Here is a 24,447-nt window from a genome sequence, read left to right on the forward strand (position 1 = left end):
TACACGAACCCATGGGAAAGAACAAAACGATTTACGGGTGAAAGTGCATTTTCCATCGTTCTCGAAACGAATTCCAAGCATCAACCATTCTTCTCTGCTCTTTTTCCTCTTCTTTTCGCTCCCCTTACTTCCTCTTCGATCCCCTGACCTCCTCTTGACTCGCTCTTAAGCTAGGTCGAGCTTTAATTTTGTGGCTAGTCTTCGCAAAAAGAGAAGCTCGCGCTCTTCTCCTTTGTACGCTCGGTAATAACCGCGTCTGACTTCTACTCGTAATAAGCGTGGATGATTACGGAGATACTTAGGAACAGTTGTTATCTGGTGCATGCAAAAGCACTGGTGCACCACCTCCACTTGCATGCTCTATACACAGCAGATATTCCGGGGACTAATAGCGACTCAAATTCAAGACAGCTCCTATACAAAACGTATATTGAATAACGCGTGGAGACAGCGAAGAGGATCTTCAATGTTCATTAGCACTATTCTCTTCGTCAGGACGTTATCCCCTTAAGGACGAGGCAGTTGGCTCTCTTATTTGTCCCCTGTGTTTCGTTCTAAGGTACAGGCCTGTTATTAACTGTTTTTCAAACCATAGCTGTTACGCGAAAAAAGAAGAAAAAACAAATAAATTCATTAGAACGTTACGTGTCAATCTTTTCGATGTTTCTTATAATTTGCTAGACTCTATCGAGGATATTTCTAAATATATTTCAGAAATGAGAGACTGTCAGAGTCAGACAGCGGCGGTGGAAAACAAGTGGAGAGTTCCATACGACACAAGATCGTGGTGATGGGCGCCGCGAAAGTTGGCAAATCCGCGATAATTAACCAGTTCCTCTACAACACATTCACGCCAAAGTACAAGCGAACGGTAGAAGAGATGCATCACGGTGATTTCAATGTTTCCGGGATACATTTGACGCTCGACATCCTGGACACCTCAGGCTCGTACGAGTTTCCGGCTATGAGAGACCTATCCATCAAGTCTGCGGACGCGTTTATTCTCGTCTACGATATTCACGATGCTAACACGTTCCTTGAGGTGAAGACTCTGAGAACACAGATCCTAAACACCAAAGGCGCTGTGCCCATTGTTGTCGTTGGCAATAAAGTCGACGTGACCGACTCGGCACAAGAGGTAACTTTTATCGTAGCCGAATTCGACAGAGTTCTTTCGTCTATGACATTCAATTTCTGTATTTGATTTCGACGATTTCAATTTCTGTATCTGATTTTGAAAAATTCGCATTTGGAAATTTGAATTTGAAAATACGAATATGAAACATTAAATTTGTATTCGAACTATTTTACACGCTTGTTCCAGGTGGATACAGACAGCACGAGAGAACTTGTGATCATGAAATGGGAGAACGGCTTCGTAGAAGTGTCCGCCAAGGAGAACCTGAACATTTCGCAGGTGTTTAAGGAACTACTGATACAAGCGAAACTAAAATACAACTTGAGCCCAGCGTTGAGACGTCGTCGCCGGCAATCATTGCCGCCACCGCAGCATTTGAATTCCCGTAGCAGCAGCGCTCACGTTCCATCGCCGGCGCAGCTACAGCATTTGCAGCAGATTCGTGAACGTTCCGAGTCCAAGAGGAATTCCTGTATTCTATCGTAAAGAGCCTCTCGTCGCTACTGATCCAAAAGCTGATCTAAAAGAGAAAGGGTGAGGGAATCGAAAGGGCGAGGGCAAAGCTATGCCGCGACGATTCTATTAGCGATTCCGTTCGCTGTGATCGATCGATGTTTCCCGTTCGACGTTCCGACGTCTCCGTACGGCACGTTCGACACGCTTCGGATCGATCGTCGAATGGCCGATCGAAAGAATTACACGGCTAAAGATGTCGTAGACGAGAAGATAAAGGCCAACGTTTGGCCAAGGGAATTCAACATTAGCGGTAATTTCTTCTTTTTCATTGGCTGAGGATTCGATATCGTTAAGATTATCGAAAGCTAAAACAAAATAACATAGTTTCCGAATTGAAGATTCCGCCTACAATTTCAAGTTGAAAATGGAGAACACTTTCCTTAGAAATGGCCTCTATTCGATTGGAAGCTTTATAATTCTCGTACGGTTATCGTACCGTTCATAGTTTTCGTAGTCCGACCTTGAAAAATTTAGGTAGCAAATTTTCTTAAAGAAACGAGTTTCAATTATTCCGTGTTTATCGTTTAACAATTCGATGTGCGTAGCGCGAGTCAACGTACTTGATGTGTCTCTATTTCGCCTCCGATTAGAAGATATGTCCCGAAAAATTTGAAGCTCTTGTTCCAAGGTAGAAGAAAACACCAGGAAGAGATCAATGGAACGCTCTGCGATTGAGCTGACAGCGATAATTATTCCTTGTGACACCCGGTTCTCATTCGCAATCGAGAAAAAAAATCCTTATTCTTCTTTCTCGATGCAAAATGATTTTAAAGATTTTATTCGACGTTGCTGATCGATGAAATGTAAACTGATCCAAACGGCATATATGCTGTTGTTAACATAATTATTCCGAATTATCAAACCGTAGAATTCCATTTTTACAAATATATCAAAGTATCTTACAAAGGTATCCTATTTCAGGGTTGTTTCCCACTGCCCACTCACTATCTTATTATCCACTTACGGACACGTACAACGGCCAAACAATATTTTATAAAGCATTATTGGCTAGTCGATTAATCTTACATCAAGCACTTGCCTACGCTGTTCTTTATACCATATATATCGTTTAATTAAAGAGGTTAATTTCCATATACATATATATACATATAATTTCCATTTCCATATACATATATATATATATTACACATATTTGATCTATAGATTAAAAAGTTTGCGAATATATCGCGTTAGAAGAAACGTTCTATTCGTTATTTACGACATGTAGATACTTCTAACGAGACGTATTGGAAAAACGGAATATCGACTTATTTGTCAATTACGATGAGCGTGAACTTATTGTACACGATTGCCTTGCCTAGAATCTGAGTTACCGTGAGTACAATAATGTTCAGGTGAAACGAACAACCACGTACAAATTCTGATCGATTGCAGATAGCTTTTTAAGTAGTATCGTTGTACTTGGTAAACTTGCTAATAACGAGAAAGTAGCGTGTACGATTTCTGTTTACGTAATTAGGTAACAGAGATAGAGGTGTCTATAAATTTTAAAGGAAATACTATGCAACGATCATTGATTTTAAGATTAGATGCAAAAGTTTATTACTTCGCGTTATCGCATGATACATAAATTTATCGTTTGTGAAAAAATGTCACGTTTTCGGAACTATTATTCAGATACAAAACTAATACATATAGGTTAGTGTAAATGTAGAAAGTCTATGTAAATAACAGAGCATTGTGATGTGGATATCTCGTTGAATCGAAACCCACATTGGGTATAATTTTACATAGGTATATTGTAATTAAGTAGCCGCGGGTCAGCACGTAATTTAACGCGTTCAACGATTATGAAATATCGCACATCACGATAAGAGGATAATTTATTTGAATGCAAAACAGTTCGAGATCAAAGCTATTTAATCGCTCCAAGATTATCTATTATAGACGAAATCTTTTGCTGAAATCATGTATTTGCCTGACCTGTGCAATCGCATTATTTCCTGTTACTTAGATTAATGTTAGACCAATCGGTTTAATAAATGAAATCTTATCATCACACTACGGAAATCTAAAGAATTTTACGACTCGTACAATAAATCTACGTTATATGGAGTTTCTGAGCAAACTGCACTTAACACGACTGTAACTATTTTTAGCGTAGTTGTGGAAAAAATATGTGGTAACAAATTATTAAGTAGTCTAAGCCCTTGACTTTATATCATTGTGTTAACAGAAATTAAATAAAAGATGGATGTCATATTTAACTTCCACATAATCTTGTTTTGTTCATTTTATCCCCTAAAATTTTCATAATATATAATATACTTTTCTACGTATTTTACGTATACAATAAAAGCTTAGTTTTCTGGTAAGATTTTTTATTTACATTTACTAGCTACGAACAAAGTACTAAACGATTTTAGGTACTACAGAATCTTTCTGATTGCACCATAGATAAAGTACAGGATAAATTAAATTTTTTATGAAATTTTGTGTTGAAATTTTGTTCCATGGGAACTGAAATACCGACTTTACGAATTTCAAAGACTCGTTACAGTAAGAGTAATTATCGATAGATAGTCAATATTTTTATATAACGGTTAAATTATTACTTTACCTCTGCAATATTCTTAAATGCAATAAAAAAACCTAAATTTATTACTGTGCATATACATCTGATTTATTTTTTAATAATTTTCGGTACGCGTTTGAATACACATGAGTACATATTTATGCGTACATGATATACGCAACCTTCACAGTGAAAGCATAACCTAAACAGTGAAAGCATAACCTAAAAAAAAATATGAACCGGACAAATTTCCGTATTAAACTCGATTTGTGTAAATACCATAAAGATATGCATCGCTTTTGTTGGATTTTTATTGACTCGACTAAAATGATAAATATAAAGGATGTAAAAACACATATTAATGTACTGTTCCGCATTAATGAGCCATTTGATTTGTTTCTAAACGAAGTTGAATATTTACCACCTAACGAGGACGTACGGATTTTGAAGGAGAATGAAACGGTTTTGTAAGAATTCTTGCAATAAAGGTATGTGATATTGCAATAATGTATCATTTCAGTCAAAGTGTTGCAGGGTTTTACCTAAGACTCGATTAAGCAATATTCAACTAAGCAGTACTCAACTGATAAATCAGCTTCATTTAGCCGTCAGCAACCCAGTTTCACCAATAGACACAGGTAAACAAGATCCAGAAAGTAGTCCTGCAGATTCAAAACGAATTGGACCAACAGCGATAAATTCTCCTGCTGCAAAGTCAAGCCCTATGCAACAGGAATTTCCGACTGATATAACAGACAAATTGCAAAATTCTAAAGAAAGTAAGTAAAATGATGTAAGCACCTTGGTTGAATCAAAAGTGTAGTATTACTTATTTACGGTATTAAGATTCTATTTGTTTATGTTGTATTACAGGTACAGATGCAGAAATTCCTTATGTATGTGCAAGGAGAAAACGTGCACGAAGACGGAAAAGCTCGAAACCTGAACAGCTACTGTTAAACGAAGGAGACAGATCTAGTAAAGCCTATGTTATAAATGCTAAAGTTGTTCCTCTTGGTAAACATATTCGTTTTGATAACATAGATGACGAAATTTGTCTAGAAAATCCAGTTACATGTCCAGAAAAGATAAGAGGAGTCCATACTACTGTATCACCTGTTCATGAACTTACAAATTTATTATCAATGGTTAATAATTCTACTCCACCTACCTTTGAGAACAACAGGGTAAAGAACACGGTGAATGCAAAGCATCAAAGCAATGAAGTAAATGGAGTCAATGCAAATGTTAGCGCAAGTATAGCTTCAATTATGGCATTGGGAGAATCAAAAGAGTTTGTGAATACAGATCTTGAAACATATCCAGTCATGACAACAAAACCAAAAATTAATGATATTATAGCATTTAAGGTAATTTTTTTAAATAGTAATTATATTTTTAATCACAATTTTACATGAAATTCATTTTTAGATGCTCAAGATTGGCTCAGATTTTACACCACAAGTATCAAACTTTATTGTTGCAGAAGTTGTTTCTTGTAGTCCAGAAAAATCACTATACATCTTTAAAGTATTACGTATGTGATTTTGTATCATTAATGTATCTCGAAGATATATCTATATATTTTTTATTAATTACGATCTAACATTCCTCTGTGCAGAAGGCTTGTCAGAAGTGCAAGTGCCAATTGGAAAACTTAACTGTATGGATGAGTCAGAGGAACATGTGATGAACAATACAATTAAATTAAATTATGCACAAATAATGAAACCTAGACTAGTATCTGTATCAAGCACTAAACATTCGTTTTCGTTGACTTCCTGATCACTTAGTTAATTTCATACACTTTTTTTATATATTTTAAATTAAATATTTTTATAAGTAAAAGTAAATATGTTAAATAAAATTAAATATGTTAAATATGTGAATATATTAAACATCTCTTGAAATAAAGAGCGGGATTTATAAAAATTACCTTTTTCTTGCAATGCATAAACACAGCGTTTCTGACGTGAACGTTAATTGTAGATTATGTTGCTATTGTTGAATAATTCACTTCAATTTCACTTTACACTAGAACAGCGCAGGATAAATTTAATTAATTTCACTTAAACATAATAAGTAGCATTGAATTAACAACTTAAAAGCTCGTAAATGATACGTGACAATTTGTACGATGCATACAATTTTACTACGATGCATGTGTGACGATACATACGTGCGATGTCTATTCGTTTTTGACTAAATCTTTAATACCATTTCACAGAATTTATTACTGAACACTCTAACACTATCACAAAACAGAATATTTCTATATTTTTCTTTCATTTCCTGTTTTATTGTTATATTTAATTCACTTTCGCAATCGCGTCCATCACATTCGAAAAACTGAAACAATTGCACACGCAGAAGACGGTTGGTAGAAACATTTCTGGCGGTTTCACTCTGATTGGCTGATACAAATTTATTCCACCAATGAGATTTCAGTAGGGGATACTGCGCAAGTTTACAATTCCGCGCGTAATTCGTTTGTTCTTATTAGTCTTTATAGAAATATGTATATTTCTTTAGAACATTATTTTGTATTAAAAGATTATCTTTTATTAATAATCTTTAATTAACAGATTTTTTAATAAAAATCAACCTAAAAATGTTAATGGACGAATCATTTTTCTGCGTGCGAGCTTGACCGTTGTTCCTATATTGCCAACACAATAAATTCAGAGTGAAACAAGGAAAAAAATCATAAAAGATAAGGAGAAGCTTTGGAGCTTGTAATCGTAGAATTAAACGTTTCTTTCAACTTTCAACTCCTTTCTTTTCCTTTCACATTGATCATCTCTAAAGTATATATATTTATAATATGCAAAATTTTACATATTCCATCCCACGGTTTGTACAAGTAATAACAGAAAATGTTCGCTCATTAAAAAACAGTTTTTATATTAAATAAAACTACACAGTACTGAGCGTATATTTCGTTAGAAAACAAATGCAGATATTCTTTGAAATTTCAATTTAATTGATAGCTAACTGATGTATACTCGTACGATTCTATACGATGCCGTAGTTCGAAATTAAATTCGTTTTAGCATTTCCAGTTTAGCACGTCGCGTCGTCGCCTAGTTGTTCAGCCTTTGACAACAAATCTGAACGCAAACGAGATACCTGGGATTAATACCAGTTAATAGAAAGCAGCGTGAACGTGCGGTTTGCTCCCGCGAACGGCCATGTATACGCATAACCGTTGCGCTATTAATAACCCGCATACAAAGAAAATTGCGCCATTGCACGAAATTGTAGACTTAATATCTCTTAACCGATACTCTTTGTTCTTCGTAACAAAACGATTAAAGACCTAGCGAACTGAATGTTCACAATTAGCTGTAGAGCTTTCATCTTATTTCTATCTCTGTCTTCCTCTCCCTTCTTCTCTTATTCCTTAGTTTTCTCGAATACCTGGCGATTCATCTCACCACGTTGTACCCTTTGTTTCACCTAGTAGTAATTTAATCCCAATGATTCATTAGTCCTATACCGAATAAAACGATGAAAATTAATTTGTTTCAAAGAATCTCGACGTTATAGTGTTTCGTGACCTCGAGTATGTTTTCGGTGCCATCCTTTTCGTTTATAAACGGTGATACCACAATCTATGGCTATTAATCTTGAATGTGGACCCAATCTCCGCGTATCGAAGCGGTATTTTATAGATATAAGTAGAAAGCTAGCAAATAACAAACGTCTATAGATGAAATCTAATTCGTTACTCAATTAATCTTTCGGCAGACGATCTAGGACATACTTCTCGTTCAAATTTCACCTTTCCTTCTATATTTCTCCCCTTTCTCTTGTTGAAGAGTGACAAATGAACAAAAATAATGATCACGGAATTTTAACCGTGAAAGTACTGTACTGTACAAATATTTGCGTTGATCGTATAACTTGGTAATTCGGGATGTGAATAATCCACGAGATAAAAACACAAGAGTAAATTCAGACGCAGATCTAACTTCGCGGATCCATCCGTGTAAGGGGATGGATTTATTTCTATTCTCCGAGGGTGAATTATTCATAGCTAAATTGCAGCTGGGAGGGTGCGTCACGGTTACGTAACCTCGAATTTCTTGCTTACCTTTTTTCCGCGGTCGTTCTCGAAACAGAGGATATTTTAGAAGATTCACGCGTAATGTGATTTTCTATTTTAAACTCGTTTTAATCGCACGAATCACTCACTAGATTCTGCTCAAGGTAAATTTGAAAATTCAAAAGGCTGAATGTTTCCGTGCAGCAAACCAATTAGCATCGATCTTCACCATTGTGATAAGTAGAATCGTATAAACGTTTCGATCAAAGTTTAAATTCAACCCGATTACGTTTTACGTACTTCGCGATTTTCTCGTAACAAGCAAGCGTTGTCTTCCGTTTGAACGATAAATCACGAACAGAGAGAATACTCTTACGAAAAGCGACTTTCTGTGGCGGTGTTCAAAGTTAATTCCGCAAAGTCAGCCAGCCAAGAACTTGTTCACGTTGCTTTCGGGAGTGTCAAACGTTTTACGAGCAAACTTTCCGTGTCACCTGTAACGAGGTGTTCGATTTCCCCAAGAACACGCGAAGAAAATTACGAGCACCGGAGACGAGCAACTAGGGAGAGTATTGACTAAGTTTACGGCTAAAGAACATTCTGACAGGGACTCGTCGCTCATGAAGAATGTAGCTCATAAAGTTCGGACGATCCCGGCTCCTTAACGATCTTCTTCCTGTTAATATCACGTGCCTCCGCATTAGAAAGTGGAAGGAACTTTCCCTAAATTGTTAGTCCCAAGTTGAAAGCTTCCCTTCGTCGTTACACACAGAGAAGATCTAAACGCTTACCTTGCTGGAGACCGCGTTCCTTTAAGTTTAATCCTCCTTTCGCGAAACCACGTGCCACACAACGAGGATTTTACGAGTAAGCAGCTTTCCGTAAGTACCGAGACGATTCGATCGCTTTCTACGAATTACAACGCAATAAGGATCTCTCGTGTAAATTCGCCTGATTCCCGATAAAACAGCCAATTGTTCGACAGTGGTGAGCGAGATGATTGCATCCATATCCGTGAGTTGATACGAGAGCACGTCGCGCGAGCAGGAAGCCAACCAGATTGGAGGCTTCCAGCTTGTCCGGGTAACCTTTCGTGGAAATTTCATCCCATTACCCTGGCTGAAGCAACCGCATATTCTCACGCGAGTACCTCTACGCACGTAACTGAACGGTGTTCCAGGATTCTTACGGGGAGAGATGGTAATTTATCGGAGTTTTTGAAAAAGCTTTTGGAGAAGAGATTATTTCTTGGTGTTAGAAACCAGGTGCGAACGATCGATATGGCACAAGAGTGCGTACTAACAGATAAAATATAACGCAGTTATTGAAACAGTCTATAAAGATCTCGCAATCCTCTAAATTAAATTGTAAGAAGAGTTACAAAGGTAACACTTGATTTTTATAAAAATAAACGCTACGACGAGATAGCGATGAAATTTTTACCAATCTGTACCGTATAGTTTCAAAATAAAAAAAAAAGAACACAAATTACGTACATTTAAAAATTAGTTATTACTGAGTACATCTATTTTTCTAATTTTTCTTTTACAAAATTTAAGTACGCACTATCTCTTATAAAATTCATCCTTATGATTGTATGATAATAATATTGCGCGATTATGCACCTTCGTGTAATATATAATATTGCTAGTAGTATAATCTTACGTCTGCATGCATCGCATTATTAAAAATATAATCCTGCGTCACCGGTTGCGAAATCACAACGCCACGATATCCTGCGTCTGTACCTACCTCAGCAGGGTAGGCTAAATTTTGAATAAACTAGTGTCTCTCCACACCACTCGTTAGGATTGTGATCCAGATCTTAATATCTCTGTTACTCGAGAAGCACTGATACCGGAGATTGGCCATTATAAATTTTAACGACGAATGTTTGCGCTTATGGATGGGAGGTAAGCGAAAGTTCACGCTGAAAAGCGGGATAAAGACGCTGCTGAGCACGTCGTAAATTGAAGCGAATATTACTGTAAAATGTTTTCGATACGACTAGTGTCGTACTTATGTTCACGAATGATGCTTATCCATAAGTCCTCCCCCTATTTCGATAAACGGCGAGAAAAACACGACATTGAAGCGAGTTCAGAACGTTTTGACGCTTCGACAGTCCCTCCTCGTGTTCTTTTTCTCGTCCGGCGAAAGCTTCTTTTAGGGATGACCTTATTCCTGGAGAGACATTCGACATTCGACGCGCAAAAAGTCGAATAAATCGATAGCGAAGCCGCGGAGTCATCGTTAAAAATAGTCCGCGACTTTGACCGTAAAAATCTAATTAACAAATGGAACGTATCCTAGCGATTGGAGAGCTTGGAAATCATATTTACACATCTAGATATTAGCAGGGTTCTCTCGTTTCGTGTCAGTTTATTAAAGAGATATCACGATCAACGCTCGATTGGTATTCTCGCACAAAGTTCGTTTAGGAAACACGTTTATTAAGAAAAGTAAAAAGAAACGGCGTTTATGACTCGCGAATTCAGTAACTGGATGAAACTCGAAAAGAATACAACGAGACTTTGCAACGAGATTTACAGTAGTCCAGCTCGATATTGGACGCGACGAGCTGCTTCACCGACAAAAATGCGTGCTAAAAAAGCACTGTTGCTCGTATCGACGTTGCTTCAGGCAATATTTCTCCGAGATTTACAGGAAATTGACATCTACCGCACACGTCCCCCAAGGAAGTAGTCAGTTAACGATCTCATAACTCAATTCCGACGCTTTAATGGTCTTACATTTTAAAGAAAATTTAGTTTACAAAGACGAATTGCGATCCTGCAAGTTTCTCCATGATAAAAGGCTTGAATGATAATCTTGAAAAAGTTTGATCGAGATGTTCCCTCTGAAAGAGCTGCTGAACTTCCCATTAAAGAATTGCCCTCCGATGTTTTCGCATGTTAAAACGCTCGCAGACAAGCGAAGGATTAAAACTAATGCCAAGAATAATCGGTAAAATATTACGTCGATTTCCTACAATTACTCCGAGAAGCAAATTATCCTAATCCTTTCATATAAAATTTTTAAAACCAACCCCTTCATAGGGTTGAATAAACAGCCATAAAAACGAAAGACTTTTTCTGATTTTCCCAAAGAGTACATATTCAAATGGAATTCCTCTTCAACTATCTACTGCAAATCTTTGTCACCGAGAACTTTCCGAACGTAACTATTTATTCACGTAACTGAGAATTTCCTCAATACATCGTTATATGGTATTTTTAAGCAAAACACGTTCAAGCTAGCAATAAACTGCTTCACTTTGGCAAAGTGCATTCCCGAGGTATTCGCGTAACTTCGCTGAACACTAAAAATTTCACGAATGCAAAGTGTCTCTTTCTGCGTCTAACACGGCGTATTTTCTCAATGGGTTACTTTGAAAAAGTACTCTATAATTCAGGTTCAATTCTTCATAACCCACGATTGCTTCTTGAACATCGCACGCGCGTGTGTGTGTGTGTGTGTGTGTGTGCTGACTGGATTTTATGGAAATCATAAGAATAATGCAACGTGCAACGGCACATCCATGGTCTTTATCTGCGGCCACGTGATCGCGCGATACCACTCTTGCAAGTTGACTCTCTTCACGATCACTGCCGGAGGGGATCGATAAGTCGTCCTGAACGACGTCGGTGAAACGGCGGTCGAAGATAAAGCTGCTTGTCGAGACGTCCAAGTTCACCGAGTCGAATTTTTATGACAAAAGCGTCCGGTATGTGTCGCACGACTTTCGCGTCTGCAAAAATCTTCGCTTCGTGAATTTCAGCTGGAACAGTGTGCGAGGAACGATACATTGGATATCGTCGTTGAAGCTCTCTTATGCGCTGCGTTTGGCAAGATAGGCATTGCGGATAGGTGTTATGGAGGACAGATATGTTGTTGCAGAAGTTTGGTTTTCTTCAGGTGTAGTGCATAGGAGTAGAGATACTTTTCAGGTTGATAATCATTTTAAGATAAGATTTAAGATAAGATTATCGTCTTAATTTAATATACAATGATAGGCAATTTTCTGAATTTCCTCACTGTCAATATTCCGCTACTTACATTCGCTTGTAATTCAAAACAACAGTGTTTTTCAATAAACGAGAACCATTCTTCTTAGTCAGTAAAATCTGTTACTTAAAATTAATAGCACGTCACTGACTCGTTCAACAGATTTACAACACGTTATTCGATACTTGAGAAGGTTCTCTGGACAACTACCACAGTATTTCCAGATCTATATGACGCAGGACGCGATGTTTCTTGATTTAACTCGAGGGAATTGATCCGGGATGCGTGGCTATCTGTGTAAATAAAAGAAACTTCCCTCATATTCTCTACAACTCGTCATTGCCCTTCTAATTTATTTACTTCGCCGTTATTCTCTCTTCTCGTGCCAAAAGCGCGTTACAATTAACGCGTTATCATTAACGCGGGGACAAATCCGAGAGATCAAGCAATGGGATCACGGGGAAAGAGGCGAGGTAACTACTCCCCGTCGAAAGCACTGTTCCCCTGAGATTATTGTCCCGGCGTCACCGGAAGCAACCCCAAAACCGGTAATCTCCATCGCGTGACGAGAAGAGGTGTTTGAAGGTAGCAACCTTTGGAAATCACCGAGGGTAGGCGAAGGAGAAGGAAGAGAAGAAGAAAAGTCCAGGCGAGCAGGAAAGAAGAAACTATGGAAGAGCAAGCCGTGGAAGAAAACGAAGGGAAAAGGAAAGAACAGAGGAGAAGAAAGAGAAAACAAAAGTCTAGCTTTAATTTAATCGGACAGGCAGAGTTGAAGAATTGTTGGTGCGCCTGCGCAGCCGCCGTACGTCCCTGGACCACCGACCGCTAGTAGCACCCGCCGACGTCGACGTCGTGGTTGTCGTGGTGGTGTTCGTTGCCGTCGTCGCGACGCCCAGACACCGTGCCGTCCGCGTCTCTCGAGCAGTGCGCGTCCACACGTCGCGACGACACGGCTCCTCTCTACTCGTCGCTCCAATCCTCCAGTGCTCACGAATTTCGGCTGCTGTCGTACGCCATCCTAACTACCCTTTGTGCACGTGACTCTGTTGTCAGCACGAGATTCGGGCAGTTCCGGGACTATTTTCTTCGCCTACTCTTCGTGATTCTGCTCCCCATAAAGCATTCCGTTTCGATTCAACGACGAAGGACGCGATGTGGCAAATGGTTCGATCCATCTTGCCGCACAGGATTTAAGGGAACAGAGAAGGTAAGAGAAACGACGATAATAGCGGTATCGTTAATAGTCACGCGACGTCGAAGTTAAATGGACCGAATGTTAAGGTCGAAGACGTTAAGAACGGGTCAGGAAACTTAAATTTAGCGGGCAACTTCGGAGCGCGGGGATGGACCACGAGGCTATCACGTTTCGAAGGATCGAGGTTGAATCGTATATTTTGAAGAATCCCGACGGGCCAATAATTTTTCGCGAGCTAGTTAACGTTCCCGCTTCAACAGGTCGTTGACAGACGCCGCCGTCTCGTAAAACGCGTGAAGGGACGGAACACGAGTACGGACGCTTCACGCGAGCCGTGACATCGATTCTTTTTTTCCTGGTCGGCCATCCGCGGTTCAAAAATAATATCGTGAAGCACGAAGACTGGAAGACACGCGGTGAGGTGACACGTTTATTTATGCGACGCTCAGCGTCGCGCGGAAATTGTACTTCAGTGGCAGGAAAGAAACACGGAGCTGAATAATTCATATGGTTATGAACGAACGTTTCGGAGCATTCGTGACATAAATGTTGCATGCACGATGATTCCGCTGGACGTCGCTGCTTCGTCGTCCGGAATTTATTTGCGAGAAAACTCAGAATTCTTTTAACATCGGACGATCGATAAGGAAATTAAAAAATTAGCCGCGAAAACGTTGCCATTTTCCGTAAACTGATCGTCGGAAGAAGCTGGTAAAAGACAGTCCGTTCTTATTAGCCTCGACCATTCCATAGGGGGTGTATTGACTGAGGCTCCACGTGTACCGTGGCCACGTCGGTGTTTTCCACTTCTATTTACTCGGCGAAAACTGAAATTTCGACGGGCTGTCCACCGAGGTGGAAAGCCGAGACAACACTGGAAACTTCCATCGACGTTTCCTTTTGACGTGACCCGATAAAGTGTTATCGTTCGAACGCGCAGCGCTACAAAGCTCGAGCGCGTTTTTCGAGAAAGTTTAGCATTTACTACGAAATATCAGAGCATCAGATTGGAGGGATAGATCAACCACGATAAATAACGTTCACGTTACATTTTCAGTCTATAACGAATATACTTGTGATGTAAAAATATGAAGACAAATTGTTTACAAGGCTGAATGAATATGACGTACACGTTTCACTCCATTTAGCATTTATTCGAGTAGATAAATTGTTTGTAAATGCATGATATATGACGGAGAATTCCATTATGAAAAATGTCAGGGCGTACTGTTTACGAGATTGATCATATTCGACGTAAACAATTTGCTCTACTTTAAACTTTTCCAACAGTTATAATTTCAACATTACAATAAATATCAAAGCAAACTATTTGTGAAACAAATCCACGTTAACATTTCGTTGTGTTTGACATTTTTTCGAACGGTTGAAACATTTTTGAATGCACGATACAGGGTGAAAAATTATCAAAGCGACATTTCACGCCTCGTTCGAGATACAAATGTACGCGGAGATGGAAAATAATTGACTGACCTTGTTCCATACCTCGATACGTTTTTTCATCATACACTTTGTGCATGTTCGTTGTTCACATCACGATGCTCAGTCATTCCGCTTAACCCTTCTTTCCTATCGTTTTCTGGGTCATTTCTTATTGTACTCTAGCTTCGAGTACCACTGTGTTGCCATTTTTCCTTCATTTTTTCTCCCAATATTTGTCGCGTACTGGCACAAACTTCCCCAAGCCATGGGAAATATGCACTGGCGACGTTCGGTTCGTGTCACCGCTGCGAAGTAGATCAACCTCTGTAAAATGCCGCACGATTCAACGTTGTCGCTGGATGCTGGCTTGCCGCGAGAACACTGCATAAACAGGTTACATTATGATAGATGTGTTTGCCCTTAGCTTGAAAAAATTAGCTTGTTCGCTCGTTTTTCTTATCGCTAGTACGATGCTCGCAGAATATGTTTCATGTTTCACGTGTAGGTTGATTAAAGCAGTTTTTTTTCGGTGGGAATAGAAGATGAAAGGATAGAGGATATTATAATGGAATTTTAGATGAAATTCTGATAATTGAAGGAATTTTCAGATACTATTTATAACTATTGCTAATTTGCAATGTCGAGTATGCTATTAATTTTGATATTAATTAGGCTGTTTGCACTGAAAATCGAGAAATTATTATCCAAGTGAGACATACCTGAAACAACTTAAACGATTGTAAGATATTTATTTCAGAGATACCGTTTCACTATTCTCTAGAACTCTACTGCACAGATAATCTTATTCCTGCGATTGTTCCAGGGCGAATAGTTCAACTTCATGAGAAGTTGAGTAGAGCAGAGAAGAGTAGATGAAAGAATAAATCTTAAGAATAGAGAGATTAAAATATACCGTTGTTCGAGATAGTCGTAGAGAGTGCGTTGTTTCGAAATTGGACGATCGAAAATGGACGTCGTTTTTTCAGATAAAAGCATCCTTAACACAATGTATGAAATTTTCAACATCATGGCATATACGACGACGAATAACCCGAGGGGCGAATGGACGTGTCCCTTCGTCGATGCTTCGTCACGATTAAGTAAATATCCATCAAATTTAACGTATAGTTGCTTCCAATTAGCCAAGAGTGATGCGTATGTACGGGACTTGGATCGATTGGAAAAAGAATCTATAAATTACGTAACACTATATCAAGCTCTATCTATGGTGTTATAACGGGACGAATCGATGATGAGACTAATTGCTACAATACTTGGAAACGATTAAATTAGAAACTTAGTTTACACTTCAATTCTACGAACTTTCATTAACTTCTCTTTTGCTATACGTATAAGCAGATTGCAGGGATTTACGCATCTCCGGAAAATTAACCTCCGGGAAACCCTTAAAAGTATGAAATAACGAAAGTGTGGCAAAAAATAATCAAAGTAATGAAATCGTTGTAATTAATTACTTAATTAATGAGCGACAAAAATAAATTTCTATTTATTTTTCTACTGTTTTGGTCGTATCATTGCGGAAATAGAATTGATTTTAGCATATAATAATTACGAATTTGTCACGTGTTGAAGTTACTAAGCTAAATTCCAGAGAGATAAAATTGATCCCAGAACGTGATAATTAGAGTCGTGAGATATTCAAATTGTCAAGTAAGGTTCAATTTGATCGCATCGTGTGTGGTTTCGCAGCACAGGAACAGAAATACGAAAAAATAGTATAAAAACTTTATCTAGTTAGTTACTTTCCACTAAACCTCAGGAGTACTACTATGCATATGCGGAAACTCGTGAGAAGTACGTCCGCTGTCAGGATGCTGTCACGCGTCTTACATAACTCGCTCAATGTTTAATAACCTCACGTCAACGGCAGCAGGTTCCTAACTATTTTCCAGGCAAGCATCGAACCTTCGCGTTACAACTTTCCATCCTCTTCGTTTCTTTGCTCTCATTCTCACGCGAACGATAACGCGTGAAAATCGAGATCACAGACCAGGATACGTGTTCGTTCGAGCAACAGCTCTGATCCGCCTATGAACTCGAATACGCTTAGATAAATATGCGTCGAACGATCCGACATATGTTGCGTAACGTTCGATCGATCCTGTCGCGTTCGAAATATCATAATTATACCTATAAATGTCGTTACGCGTCTGAGAATTAAAGTTTGTTCGCTTGGTTGCGTTCGTAGAAAAAACTAATAGAAAAAGTAGATAGTTTCTTCTCTCTGGCGATTTTTTCATAAGGAAGATAGGTTGTTTGTGGAATTGTCAGAGAATGTGAAGGTTTGCTTGATCTATGATTAAAGAGACGATCGTAACGAGGTTTCTTCTCCCGAGCAAACTGTTCATTAGGAAAATAGGTTGTCAAAGTATCGTTAGGGAACGTGAAGCTTCGAGCTTTTGCAATAGTCGTTCGGTTTTCTGTTATCATGGAACTTAGGAAGAAAAGGCGATAAATTCTTGAGGGTGCCATAAATTTGGCCCTTGATACTACTGTGTCATGGGTCAAGGGGCTCGACTAGAAATGGAGCCATGTTGATTATTACCAATAACTTTCGCTATATGGAGAGATATCAATGCTATCTTTATGGCTATCGTTAATTTCAATATTTCTCTTTTGTGATTATTAATATATTCCAGTGTACAATGCAAGTACTGAAATTCTATAATATAGAATATGTATATACGCGTGGCAGAGACCAATTAAAATGATATTTGAGAGCTGTATTAAATCACAGGTTAATTAGTTACAGTTCCTAGTTGGCAGATCTGTTATAAATTTCATTGAATGAGAGAAACAATAAAAATAAATAATTAGAATAAATAAAATGCGATAAAAATAAATAAATAATTATCAAACTCTTTTGGTAGGATGAGTTGATTTAAACGCAAGAAATCTAAAGGTTTAGGATTATTCATAGATTTGTTTAGGGAAATGACGTTTTTGAACTGCTGGTCTGTGTTATAGAAAGGAAGCTAGCGAGTAAACTGACACTGGAATTTCATTGGCTTCGATATTCCAGAAATGGATATTATTTTTACTGCCGGACTCGACGAATGATTAAACGACAGTTAAGCGGCAAATTTAGATTCAGAGATTTTAATAGTCACTTAAATGCTTCGGATAATTTGAAACTGCAATTAACCCAGAAGCTCGAACACACAAGCGTAATACTTTCCCGAACGGTAGCATTTCGTTCGAATTAATATCACCAGTGGTCTTTTCGTTCGTAAAATCGTTTCCTTCGCGCTTGAAAAGCTGGAGCTTCGTTCGGGGGATATCGCGGTTTCATGTACGTCGTTTCTTTATTGAATAGTCGAAATTTTTTTCCGCTGGCCATAGATGGAACACCGACAGAATATTCGCGCTTTATGCGGAACAAAAAGAATTGTCCAAATATTAAATTGGATATATCGGATAGACAGAAGCCAGTTTTTATTCGAATAACGCCATTTAATATTCTCGTCACTCGGATTGATTCGAAAATATCATCACCCGCCACTATTTCGCGATACAGTAAAAATAAAAAAAGCGTTTTTTGTTACGTTCTCGATTGATTTCGCGATACCAAAAACACAGTTGTTACATCCTTCGAACTTTTATCTTCTAATTCTTATCCTCGTATTTTTCGTTTACGAGAAATTCCTTTGTCGTATAGCTGCCTCTATTTGTCTTCGCTTCGAACGCGTATATTATTTCAACAATCGCACAAAATGGCCATCTTTCGTCTCGCTGTAGTTCTGCACACGCCCAATAATGCAGCCCATCGAAATTGACATATTGCTGGAATATTTGAATGCTATCAACCGTCGTTCTATCTACAATTGCCAGCAAATTGCCTCGCTCTAAAACAGTCAAGGTTCTACGATTATATACCTGTAGATTTGCATCGGTCAGGAAGATTGCTTCGATCAAACAAAAGATCGACTGCAAGCAGGAAACGAGGTCAAACTTCTAACATTAATGAAACTTCCTTTACCTTTGATTTCACAGAGATCCGGCTGCTTAAAGAAACCATATTAATTCATCTGTTCGATCTGTTCGTTCATCGAGGAAGATCATTTGCGAATTCGCCACATTAACTATTATACAACTCTGTTCGATCTTCGGAGAAATATCCAAGCGAGGTGCTCTTTGATTGCACATTTCTTAGCTGAACTTGCGAGGTTGACGATACGGCGCCCTCAGGCGTTACATTTCCCTCCTTACAGTCGATCGCACTTTGTAAATTTCGTCGTTTGTTTCAGTAGATGACAATGGAAATGTAAAAGATGTTTTCCTTGTTAGATTGGCAAATAATGGCAAAACTTTGGCAGCTTTAATCACGCGAATGACGTAAAAGACAACTTCCTACTGTCAACGTCTTGCTGAAGCAAGAAACCAATCGCTCTAAATAAGAGAAGTTTAAAAACTTTGTCGCGAACGTTACGTAAAAATTTCGCTCGCGTTTCGAGATTAGGGTGGTCGGATCCGTGCGTCTTCGACAAGTCGGCTTCCCGCGTGACCCTGGCAACGAATCGCGGATAAACCGGGATTTGATGCTTTGTTTCTCTCAGGACTGTAAGTGGTAAATCGAGCAGCCACTAATCGAAATTCGAGTCACAAAAGCTTCGGTCGGAACTCGGAGGGAATTCACTGTCCGTTCTAAAATCAAAATCCAAACTAAAAGAACTGACTATAGGAATACTTGGATGGAATTAAAAGCAATTGGCGGAAGAGCTCGATTAGAAACTCAGCAAGGAATAACACGTATCTCTAAAGAAGAAATTAAAGCGAAGTGCCAATTAAAACAGGGGAAGAACCGAGGAGAAGGAAACCTGCGATACTGGTTTCCTAAGCGATTCCACGTAGTCGATGAAATCGAAGGATAAGCCGATGAGGGTACCTGTGACACCAGGAACCGGTCCTTATCAGAACGTTGTATCTTAACCGTATCCATTCTCACCCGAAAAAGACTATGACTATAGAATCCAGCGGAAATTGAAGAAATTGAGCGAGGAACCATACGTCGGAGATAAAACGTAGCACGTTAAACTCGATAAGTCGATGGACACTCGATAGAAGTCGCCGATTTCTCTGCGATTCAGCGTAACGATACGAAGACGAGAAGATCGAAGCAAGCGGAATACGATGTTGCAGAAAAAAGGCAAGTCGATCGGCGAAACAGAGGGAAATTTCTCTGTTTTGCAAAGGGCCAAAGCGTTTGAGAGTTGGACGCGTGTATGTAGAAATTGCAGAGCGAAAGCAGCGGAAGAGAAGAGAAGAGAAAAAAACTAGAGTCGCGTGGAAACGAGAGGTGGAAAATCGTCGATGGCCGAATTGCCAGGGATCGGCGGCCGGCAACAAAGAAAGTGTGTCGAGCGTGGAAACGAGCACAGCGAGATTTAGTCGAGCTGGTACACGTTGAAGCGAGACGCGGCCACCGCTAAAGAGAGCGTTCGCGTCCAGAGGATTTGCGGCGGTCGAGTACAAGCGAAAACACGATCGAGCATAGAAAAAGACGGATCCGCCCTGGCGCGGTTTGGTCCTCGAGGTGTACCACTCTCTGCCGCACCCTCTCGGGCCTGACATGCGCCATGACCCGCATATAGGTATCCATAGGTAGCTCTCCGACGTCTCTCCGCTTGCTTTCGTTCTCCCTCTCTTCTCGTTTCGTCGACAGAACGGACGCGCGTCCACGCGGACACACGCGGAAGATACCAACAGCGTCATCTTCTAACCTCCCCTCTCTTATTAGCCACCGGTTACCGTCGGTAGCACAAGGGATGGGCCAGTCAGGATCCATTGCTCGCGCTACCCAACCCTTTCCAGCCACGATAAATCTACTTGGAATTTGTTGATGAAAAGAACAGGTCGCTCGAGTGTGGACTAGCCTCGCTCTCCAGCAGGTATATTAAATTTTGCCATGGCGCAGCGTCACAAACGAACGACGTGACGCTCGCGCCTTTTGTATCCAAGATCGATTTCGGATCGATTTCCTATGGCGTCTGGTTTCCTGGTCTGTATATTGCCGCGACGAGAATTGTAATACCGGAATAGAGTGTGAGATGTTGCAGGCGACATGTGTTTTTGATAACGCGTTTGCTATTGAGTTGTCGTAGGAAAGATACGTGTTTGGGTCTTTCTGGATTCGATACGTTTGGGACAAAGTTTTCACCATTTCACGTTTCGTATTGCATACGTGGTAAACGCAATATTGTGCTTTAACGAATCGTTAATTGAACGTAACATAGCAAAAAGTTTGTAGCATTAACTGTACGCTGAAAAAAAATTTTTCCCATAGGCAAAAGGAAAATTCAATTCTGAGAAGGTCGAAGAGTAGAATGCAATCGGTCTGCGACAATGAGGTTGATTATAACATTTCATTCTCCCGAGGTATTTAATCTTCTGTCTAACACTTCAAGATAGAACGTCGCCTACGTTGATTTATGGAAATAAAAATAGACCTCGCTCTTCTTCTTTCTTCGCGATGATAACACGTGTTTTCAATCGTTCTACTTCTTCTCAATCTGTCTAAATTCACGCAACGCGTTTCCGATTCGAGCTTTCTAGACACGCAATTTACGTTGCGAGACGAACGTTCTATTTCAACGTAAATGGAAAGGAAAACCCAAGGATTAAAAGTAGTCCGGGTTCGGGGAATATTTATAAAAATCGAAGAACGCATTTTTCTGGTAAATATCGCAGCCTGGGATTAAACGACTTGACACGCACAGTTCTTTATCTCCTGGAAACCGGAGGTCACACCCTTTTGTGATGTAAATCGAACGCGGTCGGATCGATTTTTCGCCTCCTACCGCTTGTCAGAACGTCCAAGAATATACTTGTGCAAATCGTACCACTCGCCAGACAGATTTATCGAATTTGGATCACTTTTTTCCACTCTTGTCGTCATTTAGGGTCGAATCGGGGCCAGAAACTCGTCGCTTCTTTTCTCGCCTTTCAAATACGATTCCGTATAATCTGGAATCGTTGGAAAAAGAGGAGTCGAGTATGCAAAGTGGATAAAGGATGAGCAAAAAGAGAAGCAGGGTGAATAGATGTAGAAAAAAAGGGGGAAAAAGGGTGGACGCGAAAGGATTACAGGAAAAAGAGAACGCGTACGCTAGAGAGGAGCAAAGAGAAAAACGAATATTACACAAAGAGCGCGCAGTTGGTAGAGGGATTGAAGGTACAGTGGAAAATAGAAAACGAGGAGACGAATAACGAAGAATGAAAGGAGTCGACTTTTACAGCGTGTCCAACGGCTGACGCGGACAATCGAAATTATCTCACTTATGCACTTACCGCGGCATTGTATAGAACTCGTCCAACAAAAGCCATCAGACGGGTGGGTACGTTTCAAACACACTCGCGCATTCGACTCGAGCCAGCCCTACAACCTTCGTTCACGTTTGTCTGCTGATGCCTCTCATCTGGATATACACGATAGTAATTCTAAAATTCATAGGTCGCCATATAACTTGACAACCTGTTGAGAACATGATTTTCCAAGGAGGGTTGTAAAAACTGAAGACCTTAACGGGAGCTTGATTTTATGGACACGATTACAATTATAATTATTATTGATATTTCAAATTCATTTTAACGAAATTTTTCATCGGTATACGCTGCTACAATTTGCTTTAATGAGTTGTTAATTAACTCAACTATAAGTATGTTTCTTCTTGATAAAACTGGTCGCCCCCAAATTTGAACCAGTCTTGAAAAAAAAATATCCGGAAAGATACGTTTCCATTAGCCATAATCCAAGAAAATAGCAAATTATCAGAAATCAATTCGAAACGAATTTTCATTCGACTTTGAAATACGTTTTCAGCTTCGAATTTCCATTTCGTGCATCAGTTTCCAGTTTTCACTGTTAGAACGAAATTCCCTTAACCTCGGCTGGTTGAAACAAGACGTTGCATGGCATCGAGGGGCTAATAAACGTGGTTGCCCAGAAATTTACAAACCAACCGGCATTAACACGATGCCGCCGGTAAATTGAATGGGTCTACTTTACGGTAATATTGCCGGCGATGGTTAAAGTCCTTTTTCACGATCGTAAAATTGCCGGGCAAATTCGCCTGGAGGCCGAAAGCAATGGACGATGCGAATTTCTGACTCTCACGCGATTTCACCGTGCGTTACACGGCACCACCCCCTACAGCGAAATTCGGATCGCGTTCAGTACGCGTGTTACTCGCTCGTAGAACATATTACGCAACAAACACCGACGAAACTCCGTGAATTCATCGACCAACTTAATCGACCACTAGGCCGAACGCTGCTGGAGATTCTGCTGCGGCGTTTTAGACAGCTTGTTAGTTGCAATTTTCTGTCATTTGTCTGAACGATGGAATCTTCGACGCTTGATAGAGAATTTTTAAATTGTGTTACGTTTAATGGTTAAGTCGGCGATATCGGAGATAATATTAAGAAATTACAATAACTTGCAAAGTAGCAGGATCAAAGGTAATATTGGAGAACTGACAAAGAATCGAATCTTAGGAACGTCATTTTCATATGTATATTAACACTTTGACTGCCACGTTGGTCACGGTTTCTCCTGTGACGTCACAATGGTCATTGGTGACCGAAGTGGTCGAACTTCTTACAATTGTAAAAATTGAATGAAAATTGACAGTTAGGGCATTTTGAATATAACCGATAAATAGAAGATACTTTGAAATAAAAAGTGCCCCATTGAACGATTAAACATTTTTATTAGAACATCGATAAAAAAAAAAAAAAAATGAGAACAAATCTTGCATCTAAAGGTGCATTGTGTTTTGTATCCATATTTTTGTGGAGTAATCTACGAATATTATTATAAACACAGCTTAGGAAATAATCGTAAATGCTGCTTTATGATCATATGATTGAAGTTAGAAGTGTGAACATACCTAACTATTATATATAGAATCAGCAAATACCGTTTACTGATATCTTCTACGCGTTTCAACGATATATTCTGCACGTTTTGCTTACGATGAAACAACGAACGCGAATGGTTTGTTGAAATAAACAAAGCCTTGTTATAATATGTCGCTATCGACTGTTACCAAGGAGCCACGGTGGTCACCAATAAGATAAACGGTCCATTGGGAAAGAATGTTGTCTTACATCATCGATTTATTATTATTTTGCCGTTATATGCTTTGAATAATAAAAATACTGCTGTGGCGTCCTGAGCGAAACATGTGATTTCGGCACGGCAGTCGAAGCGTTAACACTTTCACAAAACATTAAAGTCACTTTCGAATTATCATTTTATGCGCCACAAAATTATATGATATCGATTTTTGTATGTTTTATTTGAATCTTCAGAAAGGAAGGTATAATATACGCAAAAATTAGTAGAAAAAATATCATGTAAGAGAAATTATTTTTTTCCCTTTTTCTAATCGCGCTCTCAGAGTTTTCCTAGAGTCGTAGCCAAATACACTTCGGAAACGAAAAATCCCACAGCGAAAATTAGCTTCTCTCCGAGTTCTCTACTCGCCAGCTTACGAAAAAGGTGTTAGAACGAAATATAGTCTATAACTACTCACGTACGC

The 24,447-nt window shown here is 39.3% G+C and overlaps 2 protein-coding genes across 5 annotated transcripts in view; both read left to right on the forward strand.

Moving 5' to 3' along the window:
* Positions 1-3,893, forward strand: part of LOC117205987 (ras-related protein Rap-2a) — a 28,868-nt gene extending 24,975 nt beyond the window's left edge. For both annotated transcript variants that reach the window (XM_033444883.1, XM_033444885.1), the window contains exons 3-4: positions 715-1,138; positions 1,325-3,893. In XM_033444883.1, coding sequence (XP_033300774.1) covers positions 715-1,138; positions 1,325-1,624 — 724 coding nt within the window. In that variant the 3' untranslated portion in view covers positions 1,625-3,893. The remainder of the gene's footprint in view (positions 1-714; positions 1,139-1,324) is intronic.
* A 287-nt stretch (positions 3,894-4,180) lies between these two features.
* On the forward strand, positions 4,181-6,136 carry LOC117206055. Of its 3 annotated transcripts, XM_033445045.1 has the most exons (6): positions 4,182-4,657; positions 4,725-4,969; positions 5,064-5,168; positions 5,253-5,560; positions 5,622-5,727; positions 5,812-6,136. In XM_033445045.1, the coding sequence occupies exons 1-6, from the start codon at positions 4,425-4,427 to the stop codon at positions 5,973-5,975; spliced, it is 1,161 nt and encodes a 386-aa protein (XP_033300936.1). In that variant the 5' UTR covers positions 4,182-4,424; the 3' UTR covers positions 5,976-6,136. The 3 variants fall into 3 exon arrangements, with proteins under 3 accessions (XP_033300935.1, XP_033300936.1, XP_033300937.1); XM_033445044.1 differs by having other exon boundaries at positions 4,181-4,657; positions 5,064-5,560; XM_033445046.1 differs by having other exon boundaries at positions 4,560-4,678; positions 4,796-4,969; positions 5,064-5,560; positions 5,812-6,135.
* The last annotated feature ends 18,311 nt before the right edge of the window (positions 6,137-24,447 follow it).

This window comes from Bombus bifarius, unplaced genomic scaffold, assembly GCF_011952205.1.
Source record: "Bombus bifarius isolate JDL3187 unplaced genomic scaffold, Bbif_JDL3187 scf7180000007996, whole genome shotgun sequence".
NCBI lineage: Eukaryota > Metazoa > Arthropoda > Insecta > Hymenoptera > Apidae > Bombus > Bombus bifarius.

Bases quoted from the DNA above. Each gene is read 5' to 3' on its own strand.
- LOC117206055 (XM_033445044.1), top strand. From the start codon at position 4,425: ATGAACCGGACAAATTTCCGTATTAAACTCGATTTGTGTAAATACCAT. The intron at 4,970-5,063 runs GTAAGTAAAATG...GTTGTATTACAG, and splicing joins ATTGCAAAATTCTAAAGAAA to GTACAGATGCAGAAATTCCT. The intron at 5,728-5,811 runs GTATGTGATTTT...TCCTCTGTGCAG, and splicing joins ATACATCTTTAAAGTATTAC to AAGGCTTGTCAGAAGTGCAA.